The 25,766-nt window shown below is 38.8% G+C and overlaps 1 protein-coding gene and 1 pseudogene across 2 annotated transcripts in view; one reads left to right on the top strand and one right to left on the bottom strand.

The window, feature by feature from the left end:
• The window catches only part of Nbas (NBAS subunit of NRZ tethering complex), a 284,871-nt gene that overhangs the window by 193,198 nt on the left and 65,907 nt on the right, over positions 1-25,766 (bottom strand). For both annotated transcript variants that reach the window (XM_034514140.2, XM_076942115.1), the window contains exons 18-23: positions 23,951-24,091; positions 23,599-23,677; positions 17,583-17,687; positions 17,112-17,248; positions 7,558-7,641; positions 4,506-4,659 (exon numbers count right to left, since the gene is read on the bottom strand). In XM_034514140.2, the coding sequence (XP_034370031.1) occupies positions 4,506-4,659; positions 7,558-7,641; positions 17,112-17,248; positions 17,583-17,687; positions 23,599-23,677; positions 23,951-24,091 (700 nt within the window). The remainder of the gene's footprint in view (positions 1-4,505; positions 4,660-7,557; positions 7,642-17,111; positions 17,249-17,582; positions 17,688-23,598; positions 23,678-23,950; positions 24,092-25,766) is intronic.
• On the top strand, positions 7,864-8,330 carry LOC117716978 (large ribosomal subunit protein uL23 pseudogene; annotated as a pseudogene).

The raw sequence follows: 25,766 nt of genomic DNA on the forward strand, positions 1-25,766 counted from the left end.
TCAGCAGATACCACTTTAATTACATCACAGACATGAAATATCAGTACCTTTCATGAAGCCAAAAATATAAAAACCATTATGAGTGTTTTTAAATAATGAAAAGACACAACAGGACGTAAGACAACAGAATACAAAGTACTCCGAGCCCCTTTGCTTTATCATCCCTAGGTTCAAGGGAATTTCCGATGGCTAAGAAGTAGTCCTTTCTCTTAACAGGGCAGCTTCAGATTCATAGTAAAACTAGGCAGAAAGCAGAGTTTCAACATATCTGGTATAACGGCCCCAAAGACGAAGGCAATAGATCCCTATTACTGAAGACTCCACACACAGACACAGGCCTCAAGGGCCCCTAGCTAGCACTGACCTGAAAGCCTCTTCCTAGAGGACTAGCTTTCATAGCAGCAGAAGGCGCCATGCAAGCTTCCAAAGGAGGAAAGCACCCAACATTCCTACACAGCTCTAACACCCATGAACTTCAATACCCAGCAGGACACAATGACCCTAAGGATGCAGTAGTGACACACATACTTTGGAAGTAACCAAGAGTTTCTAACTGGAATGAACACTCACTCAACAAGAGGGAAATCATACAGGAAACCCAGCCAACTGCTCAGTGCTAGTGAAGTCATAGACCTTGGAGGAGAACCTACAACTGACACTCTTCTAAAGCAGCATAATCCCAAACAACAACAACTTGTCCTACGGCCACAGATAAATGTAGTCGTCACTCTCATCAAGGAAACTTCTCTTTGCATCAGATGAAGACCACTACAGAAAACCACAACTGATAAGAATGCAGAGTTGGGAAGTCAGGCAGAAGCCTAAGGAAACACAAGGCACTTGGGATAGAGTTCCTGAATTACAACTGCAATTACAATTGCCTGTGTTTGTGCACTGTAACTGGGACTAACCAAACTTTTTTTTTTTCTATGCTGATACAGTCCCTTAAATTAAGATGGTAATACAACCACTAAAATGCCAAGAAAATCAGAAACAATACATAACATAGTTTGCAGTTCACATTTTAAAGGTGATTTTGAACAACTTTTCTTGCATGTATTTGCTTTATAAAAATCCAGAAGTTACAAAAGCTTCTGGGCAAAGGGCAAATGAACAAAAGCACTAAGATTCCTTTCACCTTTAAAAATGACTTTAGTTGGCTGGACTGTTTCATATACTATAAATTTGTAAAATAACATTATAAATTGAAATGTATACACTCAATGTGTTGGCATATACTTGTAAAACTAGCATAGGTAGACAAACAGCAATCAGGACTTTAAGGCCAGCCTTAACTACATAGTGAGTTTGAAGCCAGCCTGGGCTACATGAAACCTCTCAAAAAACCCGAAACAATAACAAAAAATTTAAGTGTGCCTAGGATAATGTCTAGCTTAAGAAATCTCATATTATAAAGGCAGCACTTATGATACTTCTACTAGCTAGGTGTGTGACCCTGGGCAGGCCACTGACCTGCTAGGTGTGTAATCCTGGGCAGGCCTCTCCACCTGCTAGGTGTGTAATCCTGGGCAGGCCACTCCACCTGCTAGGTGTAACCCTGGAAAGGCCAATCCACCTGCTAGGTGTGTGACCCTGGTCAGGCCTCTCAACCTGCTAGGTATGTAACCCTGGCAAGGCCATTTCACCTGCTAGTCTGTGCCATTCTGGTAAAATGAAGGAATGCATTGGACTAGACAAAATGATCTACAAGTTTCCTTCTTATTACAAATTTTATGATTTTATTATCTGTAGTTTAAAATTGTGTGGAATATTACCAGATTATTTCCTTACGTAAATATAAGTAAAATACTGCTTAAAAATGTTTTCCTCTCCTTCCGGTCTGGGCCAGGGCACTGAGCAGATCTTGAGTGGCAGCTCTGCCCCCAACCTTCAAGAACCCAGAGGAAGCTGGGATCCCAGGCGCTCTAACTCAAGCAGTATCTTAGAATACACAGCCTTGGTGTATCTACTCATCAAGTATACAGAGCAGACCTGCCCAAACCTCCGATGTCCTGGAATTCCATCTGGATTCAGTGAAGACACAGCATCAGAGGATTATCAACTTACTCTTCCCCCCACCCCTCTTCTAATATCTCAACACCCATAATCAGCCTGAAGAAGTTACAGAAGAGTCAGCGCCCCTATTCCCTGGGCTTGGGGACTAATGTGGTTAATAATGGTCTGTCTTTCTAGGGAAAAGTAGTGGTTTTGTTGGAACAGGGAGGATTAGCTAGGACTTATTGCACAGCCATAACCTATTGGTAGAAATCTGTATAATTATTATCAAGATGAAGTTATAATTTCTTAAATGGTACAAAATTTACTTTGATTTCAAATTTAAGGTTTTCATTGGTACGAGCTCCTTATTAATATAAAAGTGAGATGAATATTGATACTCTCATGGGCAATGTGCTTGTATAACACATTTAGGAATACAAGGCCTAGACCCAGTCCTTCCTTAACTTTTTTAACTGATTTGGGATGGTTAACCTATGAGTTAAGGGACTATAGCAAATTTATGGCTTTGAGTTAATTGTTAGGAGGTTAACCATATTTTATTTAGAAATAGCCAAGAGGAGTGAACAGACAACAGTCCAGGTGACCTTACATGGATAGTTGGTTTTCAAAACGTCAGAAGTCCATAGAATTGACGCTACAAAAATTTATATAAATGTCCATTCTGATTAGAGACCTGTCTGCTCCTGACAGCTTCCTGTTGTGGATTCTAAGAAGAAAGTGAGTATCCTTGGAGTTATGCCAGTTGTGTGGTGACAGCCACTAGGCAAGAATTGCCTCTTTCCATCTACAGACTAACTACTGTCCTGAAGAGGACACACATGCAGAATAGTCGACTGATTATATCTGCCCGGACAGAGTAATCAGCCCTTAATAATCCTGCATCACTAAGGTCTGTCAGAGGACTCTGGGCCAGAAGGCTGAAGATTTGATGCTCGAACATTCAGTAGTATAGGGGCTTCTCAGGTGTTCAGAGGCCTGTATAAATTGGCTAAGTTTTAGAAGCTATGTTTAGTGCTTCCCATAACTTCAGTTAACTCAGTCATTCTAGATTTCTGACGGGGTTGAAGACCCATAGTCTCATAGCCAATCCTGGCTATTTACTTTGAGAGAAAAGATCTGAGTAGATAGTTTTCAGCTGACATTCATTCTAAAGCCAAAAAAAAAAAAAAAAAAAAAAAAAAAAAAAAAAAAAAAAAAAAAAAAAAAAAAAAAAAAAAAAGCCAGGATCAAAAGTAAGTGTTTTAGTTAGAAGAGATGACAGAGGTTCTGGTTAGTCAACAAAATGATGGACTGGGTATTAGAACTATCTTATACCTCACTGGTACAATTAGGAATAAGTATGCTCTAACTGTATTTTGAGAGAAAAGTTTTACTTTAACAGGAAGAGAGATATGTAGGAGGAGCTAAGTGGGAAGGAGTACTGAGAGGAAGAGATGGAGTAAGGAGAGAAGATGAAGGAGAGGAGAAGCTAGGTGATGAGAGAGAGAAAGAGAGAGGGGGCATGGAGGCAGATGTTCACAGGTCTCCACCAGTCAAAGATAGTTTTTATATCTAGGTTGGGTATTGGATTACCCTTCTGATTGAGCATTACCAAACTTATAAATCCTTTGATTAACATTTAAAAAAATTGTATAAAAGCAAAAAGGAAAGGGGGGCATGGGAGAGGGGTTTTCTAGGGAGGGGAAATGGGGAAAGGGGATGGCATCTTAAATGTAAATAAAATGAAAAAAAATTAAAAAAAAGATTAAAAAAAATTATGAAGCTTCAACAAACAATCTAAATAAACCAGAACTTAATGAAAAAAAAATTGCCTCATAATCTAATAAAAAAAAATGTTTTCCTCACAAAATTACTATCAGCAAGATCTGCCATAAATTCTTCCTAATTTCTTTGCTCATTAATCCTTAGAACACCGTGTATCGTGGCTTATTAGTAAGCTGAGTGCTAGATGACAGACTGCTGTTCTAAGAGAGTCAGGGCTCCGAGAGCCAAAGACGCAACTAGAGTCCTGAGCTAGCATAGCTGAGTCAGTTATTATTATAAAGGCATAATTGTTTTTTATTTGCATCATTTTTTTACTGTGGGTGAAGAGGGAGGGAAGTTGCAAACAAAGATATCATATATCCAAGTGTCTGAGGTAGAGTTTTTAGATGACTTTTTCAATGTAAATAATGTACATTTAATGTCACAAATTGTTTTCTGCAAATTCTCTAGTATAGAAAGTTTTGTAGAAGAAAATTATTGTGTTTAGAGGTCTAATACATGTTTTCATATTATAAAATGAATTTGTATTTAAACAAAAATTTAAATTTTGAAATCATCTAAACATTTTTGTATCTGTAATTGTTATTATTAAATCATATAAAAGTTCTCAATAAAAAAAAAAATTGACACCTGAGATTTCTGGCATGGCTTTAATGTACACTAGGACTGGACCCTAAAGAGCCGGCACTGACACCACTGAGAACAGGGCTCCATCCTCTCACCTGCCCAGCGTAGTGCTCTATGTCCTCTGCTCTGCTTTGATACCAGGCCATCACCTTCTCCACGGTAAGCTGAGATGTCCTGTACTGCAGTAGCTCAGGCTGTGCAGCATACAGGAACTCACTGTCATCCTGGAGGCTCGGCTCCACCACCATTCTGCAAAGCATGACAGGAAAAATTAATAACTGTCTGGAATGCTATAGAAAATGAGAGATAAAGATGGGAAGAGAACAAGTGAAGGAGATGGGGTGTCTGTGGGAAGGGGTACTTTCTTATGTGTACATGCAAACTTGCAGGTTAATGGGACTCTTGGGGAAATTTAACAATTCCCCCCTGGTTTTCTTGACTTCAAAATTCTGAATGGAAAATTAATCAAAACTACTATGCCACAACTCAGTCAGATAGGTAGTAACAAAGGCTGGAAAGCTTTTAGAAAATACACACAACTGGCTGCTTCTGCCAGCCCACCAATTCAATGCACCTACACAAGCCAAGCAGTCATTGGAAGGAACTGTCCCAGAAGGATTCCAGTTGGAACTGGAATTTGGAAATCTTGCTTTCCATTTTCATAGAAATAAGAAATGCACTTCATTTGTATTGACCATGCACTTGTCCCAGACCCAGCAAGGTAGAACTGCACTGCACTTACACAGCACAGGCCTCCTGACAGCATTCCCTGTCAGCTCTGAGGCTGAATGAGATATCCTAATCAAAACCAAATCGGAAATACTCCATCAACAAAGGCTCTAAAACTTGTGCAGACTATTTTAAAATGCCCCCTTTTATTCATTAAAATAATGTGAATAATATTATGCAAAATGCACACATCATGTCCTTAATTTTATTTACAGTCACTGTGTTTTGTTGAGATTCTTAACATCTGAGTATCTGCTCATCCCAGAGCCCATGAATGCTGGGGCAACATATCCAAATACCTAAGACCACTTACTGTGCATGTAACTCATGCTGCAGAGCTCCATACACAAAGGGATCCTTAACTCTACCCTTCTCCTGGTGTGATTAACATGCTTACTAGAGATTCCACCCAAGTGCTGCACACAGTGCCACCCTGCCCACCCTAGAAACTATTAGATATTCCTCATTTCGGCAAAACAAATAGGCGACAACGACACTGAGTCCCTGTGATACTTTCCAGCCCTCCCTTGACATCTCTCACACTCTTTGATAGAAAAGTATGTATTCTCCAGGAAGTACAAGTGCTAAGAGCCAGGCTTCTTCTCATCTTTTCTGGATGTTCCTTTTCAGGAGTCCTTGCTAAAACATGCAGCTCTATGAAACACTAAACACCGGCACTCCCAGCTCTCTACTCAGTAAGCAGTCTCTCTCCCGCCCCTCTCTCTGTCTCTGTCTTTCTCTTCACTCTCTCCATCTCTCTGTCTCTCTCTCTGTCTCTCTCTCTCTGTCTCTCTCTCTCTCTCTCTCTCTCTCTCTCTCTCTCTCTCTCTCTCTTTCTCTCTCTCTTTCTCTCTCACCCTTCAACACCATCACATCCATATTCCAGGTCATTCTAATTTTGAATTCCTTCCATGAAATGGGGTCATTCTCTTTAAATAAAAAAATTTAAAAAACCATATTCTTGATATTCTAGAATCTCAGGGTGAAATGCTTTAAAGAATATTTCAATCTGAAAAGTCAAAGCCTTCAAATTCTAATTATTCTTAAATTTGTTCTCTATCATCTATGTCTTTTTAGTGTCTATATCCTGAATAATAGACTTGTTTTATTAAATATTTTATATTATACTCTAGCTCTGTATATTTATTCTAGTTCCTAAGGAAACACCTTGGTTCTATCCAAGTCTACCTTAGACTCCTGTTAGTTTTGAATACTACACTATTTCTCAACTCCCCTAAGCAAGTTCTCTCAGTCCTGTTCCTATTTTATACAATCCTATGGTATTAACTTAGGTTGTTTTAAGATTGTGTTCTCTTTCTTGACAACTTCACATGTGTCTATAACGTGTTCTGCTCAGTCCATCCCTCTCTTCCTCCCACTGTAAAGTTCTTCCCGACATTCATGCCTTTTGTTTAATGACTCACTGAGTTAACAAGGGCCGTCTGTGTGGCCATGCAGTGGGTTGCCCATTGGAACATGCTGCTAGGATTCTTACTTATTTATTTTATTTGTACAAATCACAGTAACTTGTCTCCCGGATTACATTAGTAATAACTTTTGAAATGTTCTACGTTCTGCAGGATGTCTCCTCTTTATTTCTCTATATTTTCTTCCTCATTTTGTTCCATCTAGCAAAATCTATCCTCAGATGTCCAGAAACCTCAATGGATGTGACAGGACCTGTTCATTTGTTAGCTCCACTGTGTCTAAGTAGTACACAAACCTTTAAGGACCATACCTGAGGATCTAAATCATTTCTCAAAAATAACAATGATGATGATGATGATAACAAAAACTCTACAAACTTCTCCATAAAGGGAGGGCAGATGTAAAATTTCTAAGAATCTGGATCTTTGAAGCATCACTTCAGCATCCGCTCTCCAGATGCTCTACCTGACATCCAGCAACATGGAGGACTGGTAACTCAACTAGCAGTCTGCAGGTCTGGAAGACGGAAGGGAAGTAAAGTAGAAGGACAGGTGAAGGGCCCATGCCTATTTCTGATGAGTGGAGCATACAAGGGATTCAAATGCACCTCCTGCTGACAGTGCCCCACACCTCACTATATGCACCCCCTGTGCAGCACTTGACACCTCAATATTCTGAGAGTTTCCTATGTGAAGTCTTTGAAAGACGTGAACTAAAATTTAAGAATATATCTTAAAGTGAAGAGCTGTAATAAAGATCATTGCTTAAACAGTTTCCTTTTAACTACTAGTATTTTCTCATTAAAATTTTTAATATGTTCCAAGTCATTAATATATCCCAAGTCATTTGTGTTATTTTAAAACTTCACTAAAATACTCTGGACTATGGAACCCCACCACATAAGACTGCATGTGCCATAGTTTTTCATAGGGCCACCTATTCACCTATGCTACAAAGAAACGAAGACACCTTGTGCTGGTTCATACTAGCCTGCATTCCAATTCCTCGCACCAGTCTTCAGCTCGGTGTTTATGCTCAGCCCAAGGGATGATCGTCAAAGAGTCATTATTCCAACTAAAATTAAAAAACAAAACAAAAACACCTTAGTTTTTAAAATACAAACTATTTAGCTTGATAATGCATAGTACTAGAAATATAGAAGGATTGTTGTTCATGCTACTCTAAGTGGCACATGGTAGAGTGGAAACAGTATATAAGTTTTTTTTTTAAAAAGCACAGTGCTCTTGTATTTTCATCCTTAAACTACTTAAAAGTAAAATACCGCTTTTCACCAAGATGGTGCCGAAAGTGAAGAAGAAAACTCCTGCCCCTCCCAAAGCCAAAGCCAAAGCGAAGGTCTTGAAAACTAAGAAGGCAGTGCTGAAAGACGTCCGCAGCCACGAAAAGAAGATCCAAACATCACCCACCTTCCAGTGGCCCAAGACCCTACAATCCAGAGGCAGCCAAAATATCCTCGAAAGAGTGCACCCAGGAGAAACAAGCTTGACCACTATGCCATCATCAAATTCCCTCTCACCACTGAGTCAGCCATGAAGAAAACAGAGGACAACAACACGCTTGTGTTCATTGTGGATGTCAAGGCCAACAAGCACCAGATCAAACAGGCCGTGAAGAAACTCTATGACATTGACATGGCCAAAGTCAATACCCTGCTAAGGCCTGATGGAGAGAAGAAGGCGTGTGTTCGCTTGGCTCCTGATTATGATGCTCTGGATGGTGCCGACAAGATTGGGATCATCTAAGCTGAGTCCAAATGGCTAATTCTAAATATACATATTTTTTTACCATTAAAAGAAAAGTAAAATATCAAAAAAAAAAAAAAAAAAAAAACCAACGAGTTAAAGGATAACATGAGTGTGCATTCACTCACATGTCTAAAGAATGATCAAGAGCCTGCACTGTATGTTTCATTTCAACCCAGTTTTCTGTACACACCATCTATCCCAGTGCTATCTATCTGAGATTCCAGTAACTATGGAAACAGTCTGTCTGAGTCATCCTAGCACAGCAACTCACTAGTTCCATGGGCACACATTAACCACTGAAATAAGACAACAAATACTAAGAAAGTTAAGTTTAACTTTATTTATTATTATGAATGTCAATTTGAACAGCTACATACAACTAGATGCTATCACCAATCCCCAGAATCAATGTAAGGCAAGGAGAGAACTCACTCCACACAACTGCTCTCTGATTTCCATATGTATACCCATGTATGCACACATGCACAAATAATGATATATGTTTAAAAGAATCAGTTTAAGTGAAAACAGAAAGAGTGAACCCAACATGTTGATACAGAGAGCAATTTGGGATAAATCAGCAGGCACAGGAAACAGAAGCAGAGCAGGCCTTTAAACATTGTCTGCAGAGTCCTCTTTTTAGCTCTGACAGCTGCACATCCATGTAAAAGACAGAAACATGCTCAATTAAGAATAAAGATAAAACTTTTTTTAAAAGAACTTTGAATAGCCTGCCTTATGCAGTTCAGTGAAGTACTGGCACTGGGTTTTGGTTTTTGCTTTTGCTTTTGTCTTTACGTGATTGTATTTCAGACTATCAATCAGGGCACTTTCCTTAAACTATCATGGCCCCACAGACAGAACCAAATGCTTTTCTGTTAAGTCATGAAACATGTTCTACACAAGGAAGGCTCCACAAACTGGGAAATGACACTGGTAAAGAGATTGGCATTCATATGAAAAGGAATGAGAGCACCAAAGGGTTCAGCAGTAGAGGCGGCTCTGATGAGGCGGGGGAAGGAGTGGTGCTGGCTCATCACCAGCACCGTGCCACTGGGTGTTGCTGGAACAAATTAGCCAGAGCCTAGATCCTCCAAGTATTAAATAAGCCGATCAGATGCTATGCTAACAGCACAGCTTTTCAACCAATGCATAATAGACTAGGCTAGTAAACCAAGCACCAAAGATACACTGTGAATGTGTTTATGCTCAGATTTTTAAATTTTGGAAACATTCAGATGCTGACACAGGGCAAAAGCCATAAGAATATTATTCATTTGTCACCAAATAGACTATTTTATTTCCTTTCATGTCAGAAATATTTTATTGCAAAATGCTGCAATGAAAACTGAAAAAGATAACATTTTGGATAGGGATGACAATAATGCCCACTCTACCATCTGAACAACAAATTAGTGCAATGAATCGAGAACGAGGAGAAAAAAATACATCTCGGCAGTTATCATAACTTTTCCAATCAAAGCAGACACGGTTCCTTAAGCTACACAAAATGATTTCAAAAAGAATTTCAGGGAAAAATGTATCACAAGCTGCGATTTGTATTTTGCACACAGAGAATATATTAGACCCAAGAGTTCTTACTACGATGATTTAGTAAGGGCAGGCCCTTGGCCAGGCGAGATTAATGTACAATGTACTCTAGAAAATTGTAAGACACTTTTATGGGTCTTTTTTGAATAAGATGGCTAAGAAACCCATTAAAACAATAAAAATAATTTTGCTTAGAGGCCCACACTGGAAGATGGACCTAGAGAGCCCTGTTAGTAATGATGTATTTTACTTTACTATCAAAGCAAAACTAGCTCCACTCCTTATCACTGATGCAATGACCAGGAACAACACTCCTCAACATTAATTGAGCTCTCACTATGGCCCAAACAATACATATGCTTTTAATTAATGTGCAACACCTCCACTCAGTCCTAGCAATCTAGCAAAGGCAGCTAGATTTTCTTTGCCTTCCAGTGATTATACATAGACATGTATATGTATAGTCTAGGAAACGAATTTTGACAAAACATGATTTAATTTCATATCTGAGCAACAGTGTTTACACAATAAAAAAAAACAAAAACAAAAGCCACACATGGCTATAGGCCCATCCCTTAGAAGCCTCAGGCAGGAGCATCTTGAATTCAAAACTAACACTGAATACAGAGTGCATTCTAGGTGATCTCTGGCTACACAGTAAGAGTCTGTCTCAAAGACCCAGACACCGCAGACGGCACCAGTCCCTAGGCTGGTACACTGGATCTTATGAAAAGGAGATGAACTAAGCACAAGCATTCATCAATAATTTTCTGATTCATGATTGTGAAGTCAATGTGACCAGTTGCTTCAAGCCCTCCAACCTCGACTTCTCGGCCATGATGGGTTGTACATTCCAATTAAGAGCCAAATAAACCATTTCTCCCTTAGGTTGCTTTTCTCAGAGTGTATTATCACAGCAACTCAAAATGTAACTATGATAGCAGGGTTTTTATTTATTTTGTCTACTTCTATATCCTTAGAAACTAAAACAGTGCCTGGTACTTAGCAGACTCTAAACAATATGTGATTACTGAGTTAAATAATTAACAGAACAACAAAGAATTTAAAAAGCATTCTCATGGATAACAAAAAATGAGAACTATAATATGGCAACAGAAAGAATGGCCTATTCACAGTAAAAGAAGCATCAGTGACTTACATAGGACAGACTTACAGATCAGAGTGAGGTGGAGAATGACATCCTAATCGTATACTGATCCAAGGCAAAGCTACACAGCTGGTTCAGAATGCATGGGACATAAGTGCTTGAAATACATGTTTATATTAACTTTCAAGACAGGTGAGTATTTCATTGTATGTCACATGGGTAGGGGAGGATCAGAATAGATTCATCTCTAAAACTGTTACAGGTGAGAATGGAAATGACCCCATAGGCTCATGCTGGTAAATTTGATCCCCAGTTAATAGCAACTGCATGGGGAAAACATAAAACCCTTTAGGAGGTAGGGTCTGCTGGGGAAAAAAAGTGGGTGATCCATCTCTGCCTATTTCTATGTGTCTGCCCCCTCCTCTTCTCCACCATGATAAGCCCAGCCACTGCATTCATCCCTCCCACCATAATGAGCTGTACGTAAGGCAGAATGAATCTTCCCTCTGTGCAGTGTTGCTGGTCAAGCTTCTGTCACAATGATGAGGAAAGAACAGTCCAGCCATTCTTCACAACTCAAAAGAACTTACTCATGCACAAGAGAAACAGAATGAGATTCAGGGAATTTTAGAGGAAACCCTTGCATTAATTGTGCTTCCCTCTACACTTCTAACCATGGAAAACACTCACCAATGAGTTATGTGAAATTACAGTTGAAAAACCACTAGAAATCCTACTGCTGCTACCAGAACTGTAAAAGGTCAGCTAACCGTAGAGCCTTTAAGCCAAGCTCGGAACACAAAGTGTCACGTCCATATGCTTTCTTTGTCTCATCTTATTCTTTTTCATACTCAACTTGAAGTCCAAACTGTAAATGCATCATTGCTACTTAAAAAAAAATACAACTAGTAACTATAATTTTCTCTTTACAAGGCAATGCCTGCTTTTGTTTGACTTTAGAATTCTTTGTATTAAAGCCTTGTTTGTATGTTTTCTGAATAATTAACTATGCTGGTTTCATTTGAAGGTAGCATTTATCTGTCAGCAGGAAGGCAATGAGTGTAATAAGTTCTATTATAGTCAATAATCCTCCCACCAAATACTTCTTGCACCAAATATAAATGTTTTATTTCAAGCAAACGTTATGAGGAACAGACTTTCAAAAGTTCTTTTGTCCACGTTATGTGCCTTAGAAACAAAGGCTGGGTAGACAGTGTATTGCTACTAATTGCTTCCTTTTATGCACTGGTTTTAAGGTGTAGACGTCTATTTCTTTCTATCATTTAGCAAAGAAGAAAATGTTCTAGTAAGTAAACCCTCCAAAATAATGATAATTTGGGTCCACATGTGTAACTCCATTGGGGTTATCAAGCTGATCACACACCCAGTGGGAAAACATCACAAAGCCACGCATAGCACCAAGACAGAAAAACAACCTGCCCAAAGGCATCATTCTGAGTCTGGGCCTGCAGAAGATTAAATTAGTACATATAAAGCTCTTAAATGACTCCCAGGACACAGTAAATGTTCAGTACTAACCTTTATGAACATATTGTTATTATTCACACCAGCAAGAAGGTTTTTCCTAAATAGTAAATATAAGATACATATAGTTTTAGTTAACATTGCATTAGTTACCTACTGCATGGTAAGCTATAACTCCATATTGATAATTTCCAAAAAGGCCTGATCTCACTAACCAATGCTTAAATCCATGTATAAAAATGAGGTTTTAATTTTGAAATGATTTGAATATTTTAGAGTATGAGTTTGGAAAAAAAATCATTATAGTTTAAGGAAAAGGAACAAAGTCTAATTGGATATCTACTATCAAACTTCCCCCCAAAAATTGGTTGTGTAAGATGATTAATATCAACACAAAAAGGAACAACAAAAGAGTAGAGATATCACTAGAATAAAACTGGTATCATCCACCATTACCACCTCCAGCCCTAAGTTTTTTTAAAGAGCCCCTCAGCCTCTGCTGTGATCAAGGGTCTCACTGAAAGCACCTTGGCCTTACTGGGAGCACTTCAGCCTCACTGGGAGCAAGTGTCTCATTGTGAGCACCTCAGCCTCAACTGTGAGTACCTCAGACTCACTATGTCCTCCTTAGCCACAGTATGACCAGCTCACAGCTCACTGTGTGCTCCTCAGCCTCACTGTGTGCTCCTCAGCTTCAGTGTGCTCCCCAGCCTCACTGTGTGCTCCCCAGCCTCACTGTGTACTCCCCAGCCTCACTGTGTGCTCCCCAGCCTCACTGTGTGCTCTCCAGCCTGTGTGCTCCTCAGCCTCACTGTGTGCTCCTCAGCCTCACTGTGTGCTCCCCAGCCTGTGAGCTTCTCAGCCCCACTGTGTGCCTCAGCCTCACTATGTGCTCCTCAGCCTCACTGTGTGCTCCCCAGCCTCATTGTGAGTTCCTCAGGCTCACTGTGTGCTCCCCAGCCTCACTGTGTGCTCCTCAGCCTCACTGTGTGCTCCTCAGCCCCACTGTGTGCCTCAGCCTCACTGTGTGCTCCCCAGCCTCACTGTGAGTTCCTTAGCCTCTCTGTGTGCTCCCCAGATTCACTGTGTGCTCCCCAGCCTCACTGTGTGCTCCTCAGCCTCACTGTGTGCTCCCCACCCTCACTGTATACTCCCCAGCCTCACTGTATGTTCCTCAGCCTCACTGTGTGCTCCTCAGCCTCACTGTGTGCTCGCCAGCCTCACTGGGAACACCTCAGCCTCACTGGGAGCACCTCAGCCTCATTGTGAGCAATTGCCTCATCATGAGCACCTCACCTTCACTGGGAGCACTTCAGCCTCTGCTGTGAACAAGAGCCTCAGTGTGAGTACTTCATCCTGACTATGAGCACTGTCACAATCCACTGAACACCACAAACAGTGCTTGGAACTAGGGTTTCTAAAAGTGACTTGGCTAGCCAGGATCAGCCCCACTGAACTCTGAACTAGAAAGCTCTCTAATTTGCAGTACAGCAAATGGCCATCTTTCCACATTGATCACCAAGTCATGAGCCCAGTCCATATATGCCATGGATTTTTCCAAAATTTTAAGAATAAATAAAATGGATACACAATGAAGCAAAACATCTTAATGCATTTTACTACCAAATATGAATTTGATTCCTGATAGCATTTTTCTTATTACAAATACAATGTTTAAACAGACTTGCCTATATCAACAGTTGAAGAAAGTGTCTCTCAGGGTTATTCATATGTTAATTAAGTATGGTAGGATAAAGACAAACTGCTGTTACTGACAAGTATTTACATATTAATGAAATCCTGACTAGCAAAGACATTGTGTGATCAAAAAGGACTATAGGAAGCATTTTCCTGAGGCAATTCAGCCATTCAGAATATGTTCTACTCTATTTAAGGATTATATGTTCTAAAACCATTGGTAAGGTCACTCAAGTTTATAAGAAAATGAATAGGGAAAGAAAAGTGTTATCTTTATGAAAAGTCTAATTTCCTTGCAATCAATAGCACTGGGTCTATTAATCCATCTTTTTAGGGAAAGACATCAGCTTAAAAACAAACAAGCAGGATGGAGGTGCCTCTCAAACAACCTCAGCTGCAAATGAAAACAGAAGCTTCATCCTAAGTCACTCTAAAACAGTAATACAAATAGAACCAATTGTTAATTCCAGTTTCCAAGCCTGAGTCATGAATGCCCCAGAAATATTTGATAATAATCCCCTTTCTGTTTATTTCAAGAGTATGCCATGGAAACTGTATGTGCATGATAAGAATACAAATTACAAACAAATGTTCTAACCTCCATTTTGAGATATTTGATAAGAGAAAATAAATTAGTCATCACACACTAATTTTTAATTAATTACCAGCATCCCGAACAGCTAGCATCAGCAATACTGACATAATACTTATGCTGCACCATTTACTTTGAAATATTAGTTTCTATCTTCTTTATCAGAGAAATTGCTCCAAACACATTTTGCCTTTAAAGAATGGGAAGACAAAAATGAATCCAGCCAACATCTCAAGTATCCACCACAACAAGAGATGTATAGGTCAACTATCCCTCCAGCCAGACCAACAGCCAAGATGTTCTCCCTGATACCTTAGACTTAGAACAGCTAGCACAGTCCATTTATGAAGAGTGTTTCTGTCTACTGACGGTTGCATCGCAGGCTACTACTTAAGACAAACCCAAAACACAACCACTTTACTCTCTGCTCACAGCAACAGAGGGACCATCTATACAAGGAGGAATGGAATTAGGAGATAACTGATCAAAGTTTCATTCTTAAAGGAAACAGTATTTCTATGTTTCTCTTGAGAATCAAAAAGGAAAAAAAGGCAAAATGTTATGTGATCTTATCATAAGCACAATTTTATTACAACAATAAAGATATGGAGAGGACAGACACAATAAACTAGAAAAACACAATAAACTTTTGAAAAGTTCAGGACAAAACATTGATAATGAAAACATTAGGCTACATAAAACTAAGTAAACTAAAATTTCACACTTCTTTCTTGGAAATTACATTTTTTCCCTCATTGTAACCCAGGTTAGCATCAAACTCATGGCATGCACTTTCCATTCATCAAGCTACCAAGAGCTGAAATTATAGACATAAGCCACTAAGCCTGTTGCTGATTCATTCTCAACTAGAAATTACTTGGGGACATCAATAGCACCTTGTCAATCAGTGATAGAACACTGTTGAGTACATAAGCAGTTACAAATTAAATACTTATTCCAACTGCCCCTTTTCTACTCAGACTTCCCAAAATTACACACTAGATTTTCAGGGCTTAGATCTACACTTTGCCCTCCCCAAGAAGCTTTTTCTGATCCTCAAGAAATTCTTTTCCAGATTTCTTTCCAGTGGAAAACAATCTCTCCTATCTCTAAATTTATCCTTATGTGAATGAATCATTTAAATTTGTATTGTTTTTATTATTTGTATATGTATGCATATGTATTTTGGCATGGACCTGTCATGACTCGAGGGTAGGAGTCAAAGTACTCCAAGTGGGAATCAGTTGTCTCCTTCCATCACCTATGTCATCAGGCGGGACAACAGTCTTTACCCACAGAGCCCTTTGGTTCACTCTGTACTCTCATCTTACATAGATTATTAGTCAGCATATCAATATCTAGCTTTTTGGCCTTCTCTACTAGATTATAATTTATCAAGAGAAGAAGAATATATTGTATTCATATTTTTAGCTATCTACTAAAGCTAATACAATGCTTATTTATAAAACACACCAAAAAAAAAAAAAAAAAAAAAAAAAAACCCTAGGTAAAACGTACTGAAAAACACCAACTTTTATGTAATTCAAATATTCTTTAAGCTGTCTTTTCAAAGGAAATAAAGTGATTTAAAAATATGTTAATTTTTAAATCAGCCTCACACATACTCATGACTAGTTATACATTTCAATGAAAAAAAGATTAAAAAACAAATCAAAATCTCCTGTACAAGATACCATTAATATATTCTTTATAGCAAACCACCTTCCAGAATATTTATAAAACTATAAAATTACATCCACAGACACCAAGGTTTGGATCTAAGCCTTAAAAGTCCAGTGTGTGTTTTGAAAGTCTTGGTAGAGAAGGGACAGCTGGAATGGAGTAAGCATGAAGTATGAAACGTGGACAGATCTCCTGTTACTTTTCAAGGCAATAAAAATAGTGCTTTTCATTCTGATGAAAATTGCCTAGAGTCAATGTTGACTTCATTGAAAATGTTTCAACTGTTGCATTTCAGGGAGCTTCAGATTGCTATTAATGATATTAGTGATAAAAGTTGTATAAATGACTTGGAGGTAGGGATTTTGGTCCATGCCTACAATCCCAGCACTCAGGAGGCTAAGACAGGATGAACACTAGTCTGAGGCTAGCCTAAGCTATACAGTGAATTCCTGGCTAACACAGACTACATAGCAAGACTTTTTCACAATTCTCCCTACCTAAAATTATATTCATGATTTAAAATATACAGTTAATCAATTTAATTTAAATAAATTTTTGCTCATTTTAACAAAGTTTTAAAAGGTTATGTTTTAAAGTATAAGGTGTTTCCATTAAACACACACACATGCACAACAATAACCAATAAAACAGAGTAGCATACCAAGCCTCTGGCAACAAAACAGCATATTCATGTGGAGAAGTGGTTTCTGGGAAGTTGGAGAGGATGGCCAGGCGATGAGGGAGCAGATGAGAGCCATGGTATGTGAGCAGGATTTCCAGGGCTTGTACATTACTCTCCTGTAGGAAAAGCAAGGCACAAGTGTCTACTATGAACCTTAGAAATAAAGGACTGATGCTTATGACAACATTCAAACTTTGCATACAGTTTTGATGAGCTGTGTTGAAATATGCTTCGTTTTTCCTTATTTTCGTTTCTCAATCTAACACTATAAAATTATTTATTTTAAAACTCTAATGATGATATTTTTAAAATATAATTCCATTTCCTGTATAGTTCTTAATATTATAACAGAAAAGAGTGTAATAGTGTATACAGGCACTAACATTAACTACACAGTTCGAAGATTTAGTGTTAATAACCATAATTACTCTATTTGCAAAAAGCAATTACCCGAGCATACGTTCTTGCTGAGAGAACAATATTCTGACTTCTGAACTTCTTAAAAAATTCAGCATCGTATCTCTGTTCAGATGCATGTGGCGCCCCTAGGATTTCCTGAGGGAAACAGTGACAATAAATATGCTTCCAAATACAATGACAAGAAATATTAATCTCTTATACCTCTACCTGATGAAATAAATAAGACCCAAATTAGTTGATTTCGACTATCAACTGTTAACTAAAGCACTTTATCTTTTTAGGGGCTATATTTGTTATAGTGTATTAACATGTTAAATCTATAAATAGATGAAATGGTAAAAATAAAATTGATCTCTGTAAGACAACCCCAAATGGCTACTATTATGCACTGAAGATACAGCCAACAATACACTTCCCCTGCCTTCGCATAGCTTACTGCCTACGAAGGCATGAACCAAGTGTATCTTTTAAAGCACTTGTGTAGCACCAGAGACCTCTGAGCATGAAATAGGTCTCAGATGATATGAGGAAATTGCTGTGAATTTTGTTAGAAATAATGTCATTGCTCTTTTTTAAAGTCCATATTGATTAGAGATATAGACACATGGATTAAAATGATAAGATTTCTGGGATTTTCATGAAAATATTTAAGTAAAAGAAAAGGCAGGTGTAGGGAAATAAAAACACAAGGCCGGAAGGTTGACACGTGTTGAAGATGTCTGAGGTGGTGAAAGAACCTCCAGGCTCATCATGCTATCCTCTAGGAAGTTCTTCAAGGCTGAACTTTATAAAATGAAAGGCTAAAAAAAAAAACTTCTGACAAACTTAGAATGAAAGTGCTTAAATGGAGAGAGATGAGCTATTCCTTCCTAGTCAGTTACAAACTTTCACAGGTTTTCTAAACCTCCAACATCTTCCTCAGTCACCACTCTTTGCTGAAAGCATTCATTTTAAGCTGGCACTGTTTGATGGAACCTCAGTATCCAACCCATCAAAAGCCCAAGTCTGCCATATATACACCAATACGATTTTCCTTCCTTCAGTGATGACCAAAACAAACACACCTCTCAACTGTCCATGTCTCAAAACTTCACCCATTTCAACTCCTCTATCTTCACGAAAGTATGCATTTTTTTTCTACCAGTAGTGTCTTGTTTTGTGTGTCAACTTGACACAAACTAGAGTTATCTGAAAGGAGGGAAACTTAATTGAGAAAATGTCTCCATAAGATATGGCTGTAAGGCATTTTCTTTATTAGAGATTGATGAGGGGCTGGAGGGCAGCCAGTTTTGAGTGGTTCTATCCCTGGGCTGGTGGCCGTGGGTTCTATAAGAAAGCAGGCTGAGCAACCCATGGGAAGCAAGCCAGTGAGCACCATCTTTCCATGGTCTCTGCATCAGCTTCTACCTCCAGGATTCTGCCTTATTTGAGTTTCTGTCCTAACTTCCTGTGGAAGTGCAAACCAAATAAATCCTATCCTCCCCCACTTGCTTTTTGGACATGGTGTTTTCTCACAGCAATAGAAACCCTAAATAAGACACTTCCACTGAATAAGTTTCTCCCATCCCTCTACTCGATGGTTCCCACTAACATATAAACAATGTCCCTTTCTCTGTTTACTTTATAAACACCAAGCAAGCATACATTCTCAAGGACATGCCCTCCTCATTCATGCCCTAACCCTGTATCTAGCACTCCAATTCTCAACACTAGCTCCTAACCAGTGAGATCTGCTGATGCTTCCTACTTATCTCCACAAGCTACTTACCTCACTTAAGTTTTCTTTTCTTGTTGTTTTTTTTTATTTTATTTTATTTTATTTTTTATTTACATTTAAGATGCCATCTCCTTACCCCATTTCCCCTCCCTAGACAACCCCTGTCCCATGCCCCCCCTTTCCTTTTTGCTTTTATACAATTTTTTTAATGTTAATCAAAGGATTTATAAGTTTGGTAATGCTCAATCAGAAGCGTAACCCAATACCCAACCTAGATATATCAACTATCTTTGACTGGTGGAGACATGTGAACATCTGCCTCCATGCCCCCTCTCTCTTTCTCTCTCTCATCACCTAGCTTCTCCTCTCCTTCATCTTCTCTCCTTACTCCATCTCTTCCTCTCAGTACTCCTTCCCTCTTAGCTCCTCCTACATATCTCTCTTCCTGTTAAAGTAAAACTTTTCTCTTGAAATACAATTAGAGCATACTTATTCCTAATTGTACCAGTGAGGTACAAGATAGTCCTAATACCCAGTCCATCATTTTGTTGACTAACCAGAACCTCTGTCATCTCTTCTAACTAAAACACTTACTTCTGATCCTGGCCTTTTTTTTTTTTTTTTTTGGCTTTAGAATGAATGTCAGCTGAAAACCATCTACTCAGATCTTTTCTCTCAAAGTAAATAGCCAGGATTGGCTATGAGACTATAGGTCTTCAACCCCGTCAGAAATCCAAAATGACTGAGTTAACTGAAGTTATGGGAAGCACTAAACGTAGCTTCTAAAACTTAGCCAATTTATAGAGACCGCTGAACACCTGAGAAGCCCCTATACTACCAAACGTTGGAGCATCAAATTATTAAGGGCTGATTACTCTGTCTAGGCAGATATAATCAGTCGACTATTCTGAATGTGTGTCCTTTTCTGGACAGTAATTTGTCTGTAGATGGAAAGAGGAAATTCTTGCCTAGTGGCTGTCACCACACAACTGGAGTAACTCCAAGGATGCTCAATTTCTTCTTAGAATCCAAGACAGGAAGCTGTCAGGAGCAGACAGGTCTCTAATCAGAATGGGCATTAATATATAAATATTTGTAGCGTCAATTCTATGGACTTCTGATGTTTTGAAAACCAACTAACCATGTAAGGTAACCTGGACTGTTGTCTGTTCACTCCTCTCAGCTATTTCTAAATAAAATATGAGAAACTTGCTAACAATAAACTCAAAGCCATGAATTTGCAATAGTCCCTTAACTCATAGGTTAACCGTCCCAAATCAGTTTAAAAAGTTAAAGAAGGACTGGGTCTAGGCCTTGTATTCCTAAATGTGTTATACAGGCACAATGCCCATGAGAGTATCAATATTCATCTCACTTTTATATTAATAAGAAGCTCGTACCAATGAAAACCTTAAATTTGAAATCAAAGTAAATTTGGTATCATTTAAGAAATTATAACTTCATCTTGATAATAATTATACAGATTTCTAAGTCCTAGCTAATCCTCCCTGTTCCAACAAAACCACTACTTTCCCCTAGAAAGACAGACCATTATTAACCACATTAGTCCCCAAGCCCAGGAAATAGGGGCGCTGACTCTTCTGTAACTTCTTCAAGCTGATTACGGGCATTGAGATATTAGAAGAGGGGTGGGGGGAAGAGTAAGTTGATAAACCTCTGACGCTGTGTCTTCACTGAATCCAGATGGAATTCCAGGACATCGGAGGTTTGGGCAGGTCTGCTCAGTATGCTTGATGAATAGATATACCAAGGCTGTGTATTCTTCTGCTCTTCGATCTGTGCCCTCCCTAGGGTGCCTCTGGACTCAGTTTCCAGAAGGGAGCAGATCGGCTGGGAGACTGCTCGAGCCACAGGTATCCAGGCCAGAGCTCACAATCACAAAATAAGGAGAGCAGTGTACCTCAAAAGGCTGCTAGAAAATTACCAAATTATAGAGACTAAGTACATGGAGCACTGGATGACAGACTGTGGAGGTATTTTTGAAGAAACTGTACACACTTTCAACAAGAATTTACAAGGTCTGCAGTGAGTCAAATGCCAGGCTGATCTTCAGAGTTACAAAAACAAAGAAGACAAAACTGAATTCTACCCTCCTGTGTCTTATCAATATTATGCCTTTGCTTTTTACAAACTAGTTGATGGTAACTTCCTTATAGAGGCCCCATGGGCATCTCCAGGAAGAGTTGAAGACATTCCTGTCCTCTGCCTCATCGATTCTTCATGCTGTTAGCATCACTTCAAGTACACATGCTGAGGATCCATGAAAATCGCTGCTCAGGTCTCCGTACATCCAGCAACAGCATCGTATCAGAGCTGGCATGTAGGAAACACCGAGGTAAAACCTAAACACTTTCATCTTATGTACATGGAGTTAATACAATTAGCCATGCTTGATGATGGAATGCAAAGCCGACCTCTAGCACCATGTACCTAGCAAGCATGGCAGCCAAACATTCTCATTACAATTATAATAGCCAAGTTTATCCAAACCATCTACTTTCTAAAAGGTTAATTTCCAAAAAAAAAAGTGGTCTCTGAAGTATTTAAAGGTCAGTATCATAATATATAACAATACACTTGCTAATGTCATACGGAGGACGGCAATTCAATAGCCACTGAATAATGGAAGAAAATTAAGTACATAAACTCAACATTGCAAGTATCTTTTCTAAGATATTATCATCCAATAAAATGAAAATGAACTATGAAAGCAATGAGCCACACTATACAGACATAGGCAGTTCCAAATATGTTTATTCTTAATATTACCTTAAAATGTTACAGAACTAAAATGAAAAGAATATGCTTTAAAGGAATATAACCATCCAACAGTCAAGGCAGCTGCAGCCAATGAACTCATCAGAAACTCTCTATAACTTTCTCATATTACATTATATGTTTGTTCTTAACAGCTGCAGAGAGAACTCAGCTCAGAAAAAACTCAGTTTTAGTGTTTTCTTCTCCTCCTCGCCACCTCCTCCTCTTTCTGTTGTTGTTGTTTTTGTTGTTTTTGTTGTTGTAGAAGACAAGGTCTCACTATGTAGCCCTGGATGTCCTGGAACTTACTAGATAGTCCAGGCTGGCCTCAAACTCACAGATATCCATCTGCCTCTGCCTCATGGGTGCTTACCATGTGCCAGCATGCCTGGATTTTTTTTTTTTTTTTTTTTTAATGCATGGTGAGCAAGGGTAGGGATCTAATTTCACTCTTCTACATGTGATTTCCATTTGGATCACCACCTTTTCTTTTCGAGTTTTGTTTGATAACATTTCAAGGAGTGGGGAATCCAAGACTTCTGAATTTACATGTATGCTCAGAAATATTAAATACCTTCATCATTCTAGGGCTACTCATGCCACAGGCCAAGAGTGTCTGGCCATATAAGAGAAAAACGAGGAAATAATCTCTGCTTCACGTCAGTACCTAGTTGTAAAATCTGAAAGCATAGGCACGTTACTCAGCAGTATGATACCTGCATGGCACAAATTATGCTAAGTCTCTCCAGATGGGAAAAGAAGAAACCTGACTAACTTTAGATAATACCATCATGTGAAAAACAAACAAACAAACAAAGTAACTAAACCATTCATAGCCATTGGAAGGCATCTCATTTCAGTTTAGGGTGTTTTTTGTTTTGTTTTGTTTGTTTGTTTTTTATGGTTTTCATCTTCTGAAGTAAGGTCTCATTATACAACCCAGAGTGCTCTCAAATTCAACACAATTCCTCTGCCTCAGCTTCCAAAAACTTTCTACCATCACAAGCATTTTTCTTCCATGTTTAATGCTACCTAAACTGGTACAACACAATGTTAATAAAATATCCAACACAGAGACATAAGTGCTTGAATTCCCAGAAAGCAAAGAAGTATATTGTTATTAAATTCAAAAGTGGCTCTAATAAAGATCAAAGATCAACTAACTAAACCTAATCAACTAGCAAAACATTAAAGTGGGTGAGAATATTTGTTCTGTAAATATTGAACTCAGTGTGTCCTGAAATTCCACACTAGAACCAACTCTGTGCCATTTACACACATAGTAAATTTAAAGGGTTATAAATGTAGAGAGCATATGTGCACAAAAGTAGGCAAAGCCTTTTTATTCTCTTGTCCAAGAAAACAACTTTTGGACTTTTACAACTTTCAATTTTTACCAAAACCCTTCTAATAAACAACTTGACTTTTCAATAAATCAATTTTCCCGTATAAATAACATGAAAAACCAAAACAGAAGCCACTGGGGCAGCTATGGCTGGCATGTGTAAGACCAGATGATGCCATCATTGGAGGGCTAACGCCATTCCTTACCTCATATGTTGCAAGTCGATCTAAGAAGGTTAATAACTTCAGTCGACAACGGCACAGTTCCTTTTGTTCCAGGGTCAACCTATGTGGAAGAACTCGATTGAGCTGCTTACATTTATAGACATACGCTTCTGTTCACTGACACATATTGACTTTCTCAGGTAAAAGAGCAGGAAAATAGCCCGTGTGCCCTTCAGCCTACAGCTCTTACAACTGTATGTAAAATCATGAGGGCTAAACAAAAAGTAAAGCATTCATGATGCTGACGTAACCTAGCGACTCACACTAGTAGAGAGCACCCGGAAATGACCAGAGATTCTAGTTCCCAGTGAGCAGCAATAAATGAATGACATACTTTGAAAAGTTCACTAATTTAAGCAGTTCCTGTCTCTTCTTAAGCTCCTTCCGCCGTTTGCTCTTGGCAGGCTCTTTGTCTGGCAGGGAAAGCTCCTCATAGGCAATGCTGTCGATGTCAACGTCACCCGGTAAGGTAAATCTGCAAAAAGAAAAGAACTCATTTGATTTTTATCAAGTTGATTTTTTTGATTGTTTCTTCATGTAAAAAAAAAAAAAAAAAAAAAAAAAAAAAAGTTGCTTTGTCCTTCAGTGAATATTTATTCAATTAAGTTAATCTCCACCGAACAGAAAAAAAATAACTTTTTAAAATTCTGCCAAACATAATTACACCTCTAATAACAAAAATAACAGGAAGCAACAATCATTTCTCCTTAATATCTCTTAACATCAATGGACTCCATTCCCCAATAAAAAGATGTAGACTAACAGACTGGATACATAAACAGGACCCAGAATTTTTGCATTTTGAGGAAACGCACCTCAGTGACAAAGACAGACACTACCTCAGAGTAAAAGGATGGAAAACAATTTTCCAAGCAAATGGTCCCAAGAAACAAGCTGGAGTAGCCATTCTAATATCAAGTAAAATCAACTTTCAACCAAAAGTAATCAAAAAAGATAAGGTAAGACACTCCATACTTATCAAAGAAAAAAATCTACCAAGATGAACTCTCAATTCTAAGCATCTGTGCTCCAAATGCAAGGGCACCCACATACATAAAAGAAACTTTACTAAAACTCACACATTTCACCTCACACAATAATAGTGGGGGATTTAAACACCCAACTCTCAGCAATGGACAGATCATGAAAAGAGAAACTAAACACAGACACAGTGAAATTAACAGAAGTTATGAAGCAAATGGATTTAACAGATATCTATAGAACATTTCATCCTAAAACAAAAGAATATTACCTATTTCTCATCACCTTATCGTACCTTCTCCAAAATAGACCATATAATTGGTCACAAAACAGACCTCAACAGATACAAAAAGATTGAAATAATCCCTTGTATCCTATCAGATCACCATGGACTAAGGTTGGTCTTCAATAATAACAAAAACAATGGAAAGCCCATATACACCTGGAAACTGAACAACACTCTACTCAATGATGACTTGTTCAAGGAAGAAATAAAGAAAGAAATTAAAGACTTTTTAGAATTTAATAAAAATGAGGACACATCACACCAAAACATGTGGGACTCTATGAAAGCAGTACGAAGAGGAAAACTAATAGCTCTAAGTGCCTACAAAATGAAACTGGAGAGAGCATACACTAACAACTTGACAGCACACCTGAAAACTTGTCGCGAACCCCCCACGCTTGGGCACAAAACTGTTGCGATTACTGGAGCCCGATGTTGGACGCCAAACTGTTACAGCCCGTACTGCCCGTTCCGGTCCGAGGGTCAGGGTCTAGCGAGAGAGAGAGTGGGGATAAAGGGGAAGAGACGCGAAGAATGGAGACAAGACAGAGATTCTGATCAAGTCTCGTTTATTGAAGGGAATTCTGAGCTATTTATAGGCTTTTGCCACGTGCCTTGTAGGCGCGTGGATACCACGTGCCTTGCAGGTGTTGATATGACGTAAGCCTTACAGGCGTCTATAGCGTGGACAGCAGGTGCACCGCAATGCCTTGCAGGCGTGGATAGCACGTGTGCCTTACAGGCATGTATGGCGTAGATAGCACGTGGACAGCACGTGAACTGCAATACCTTGCAGGCATGGCCACCACGTGCACCTTGTAGCTGGGGGCAGTAAACAGCAACACAAAATATGTGGGATATCAGAGTGTGCTTCAGCTGTTGT

Source organism: Arvicanthis niloticus, chromosome 11 (assembly GCF_011762505.2).
Source record: "Arvicanthis niloticus isolate mArvNil1 chromosome 11, mArvNil1.pat.X, whole genome shotgun sequence".
NCBI classification, from domain to species: domain Eukaryota; kingdom Metazoa; phylum Chordata; class Mammalia; order Rodentia; family Muridae; genus Arvicanthis; species Arvicanthis niloticus.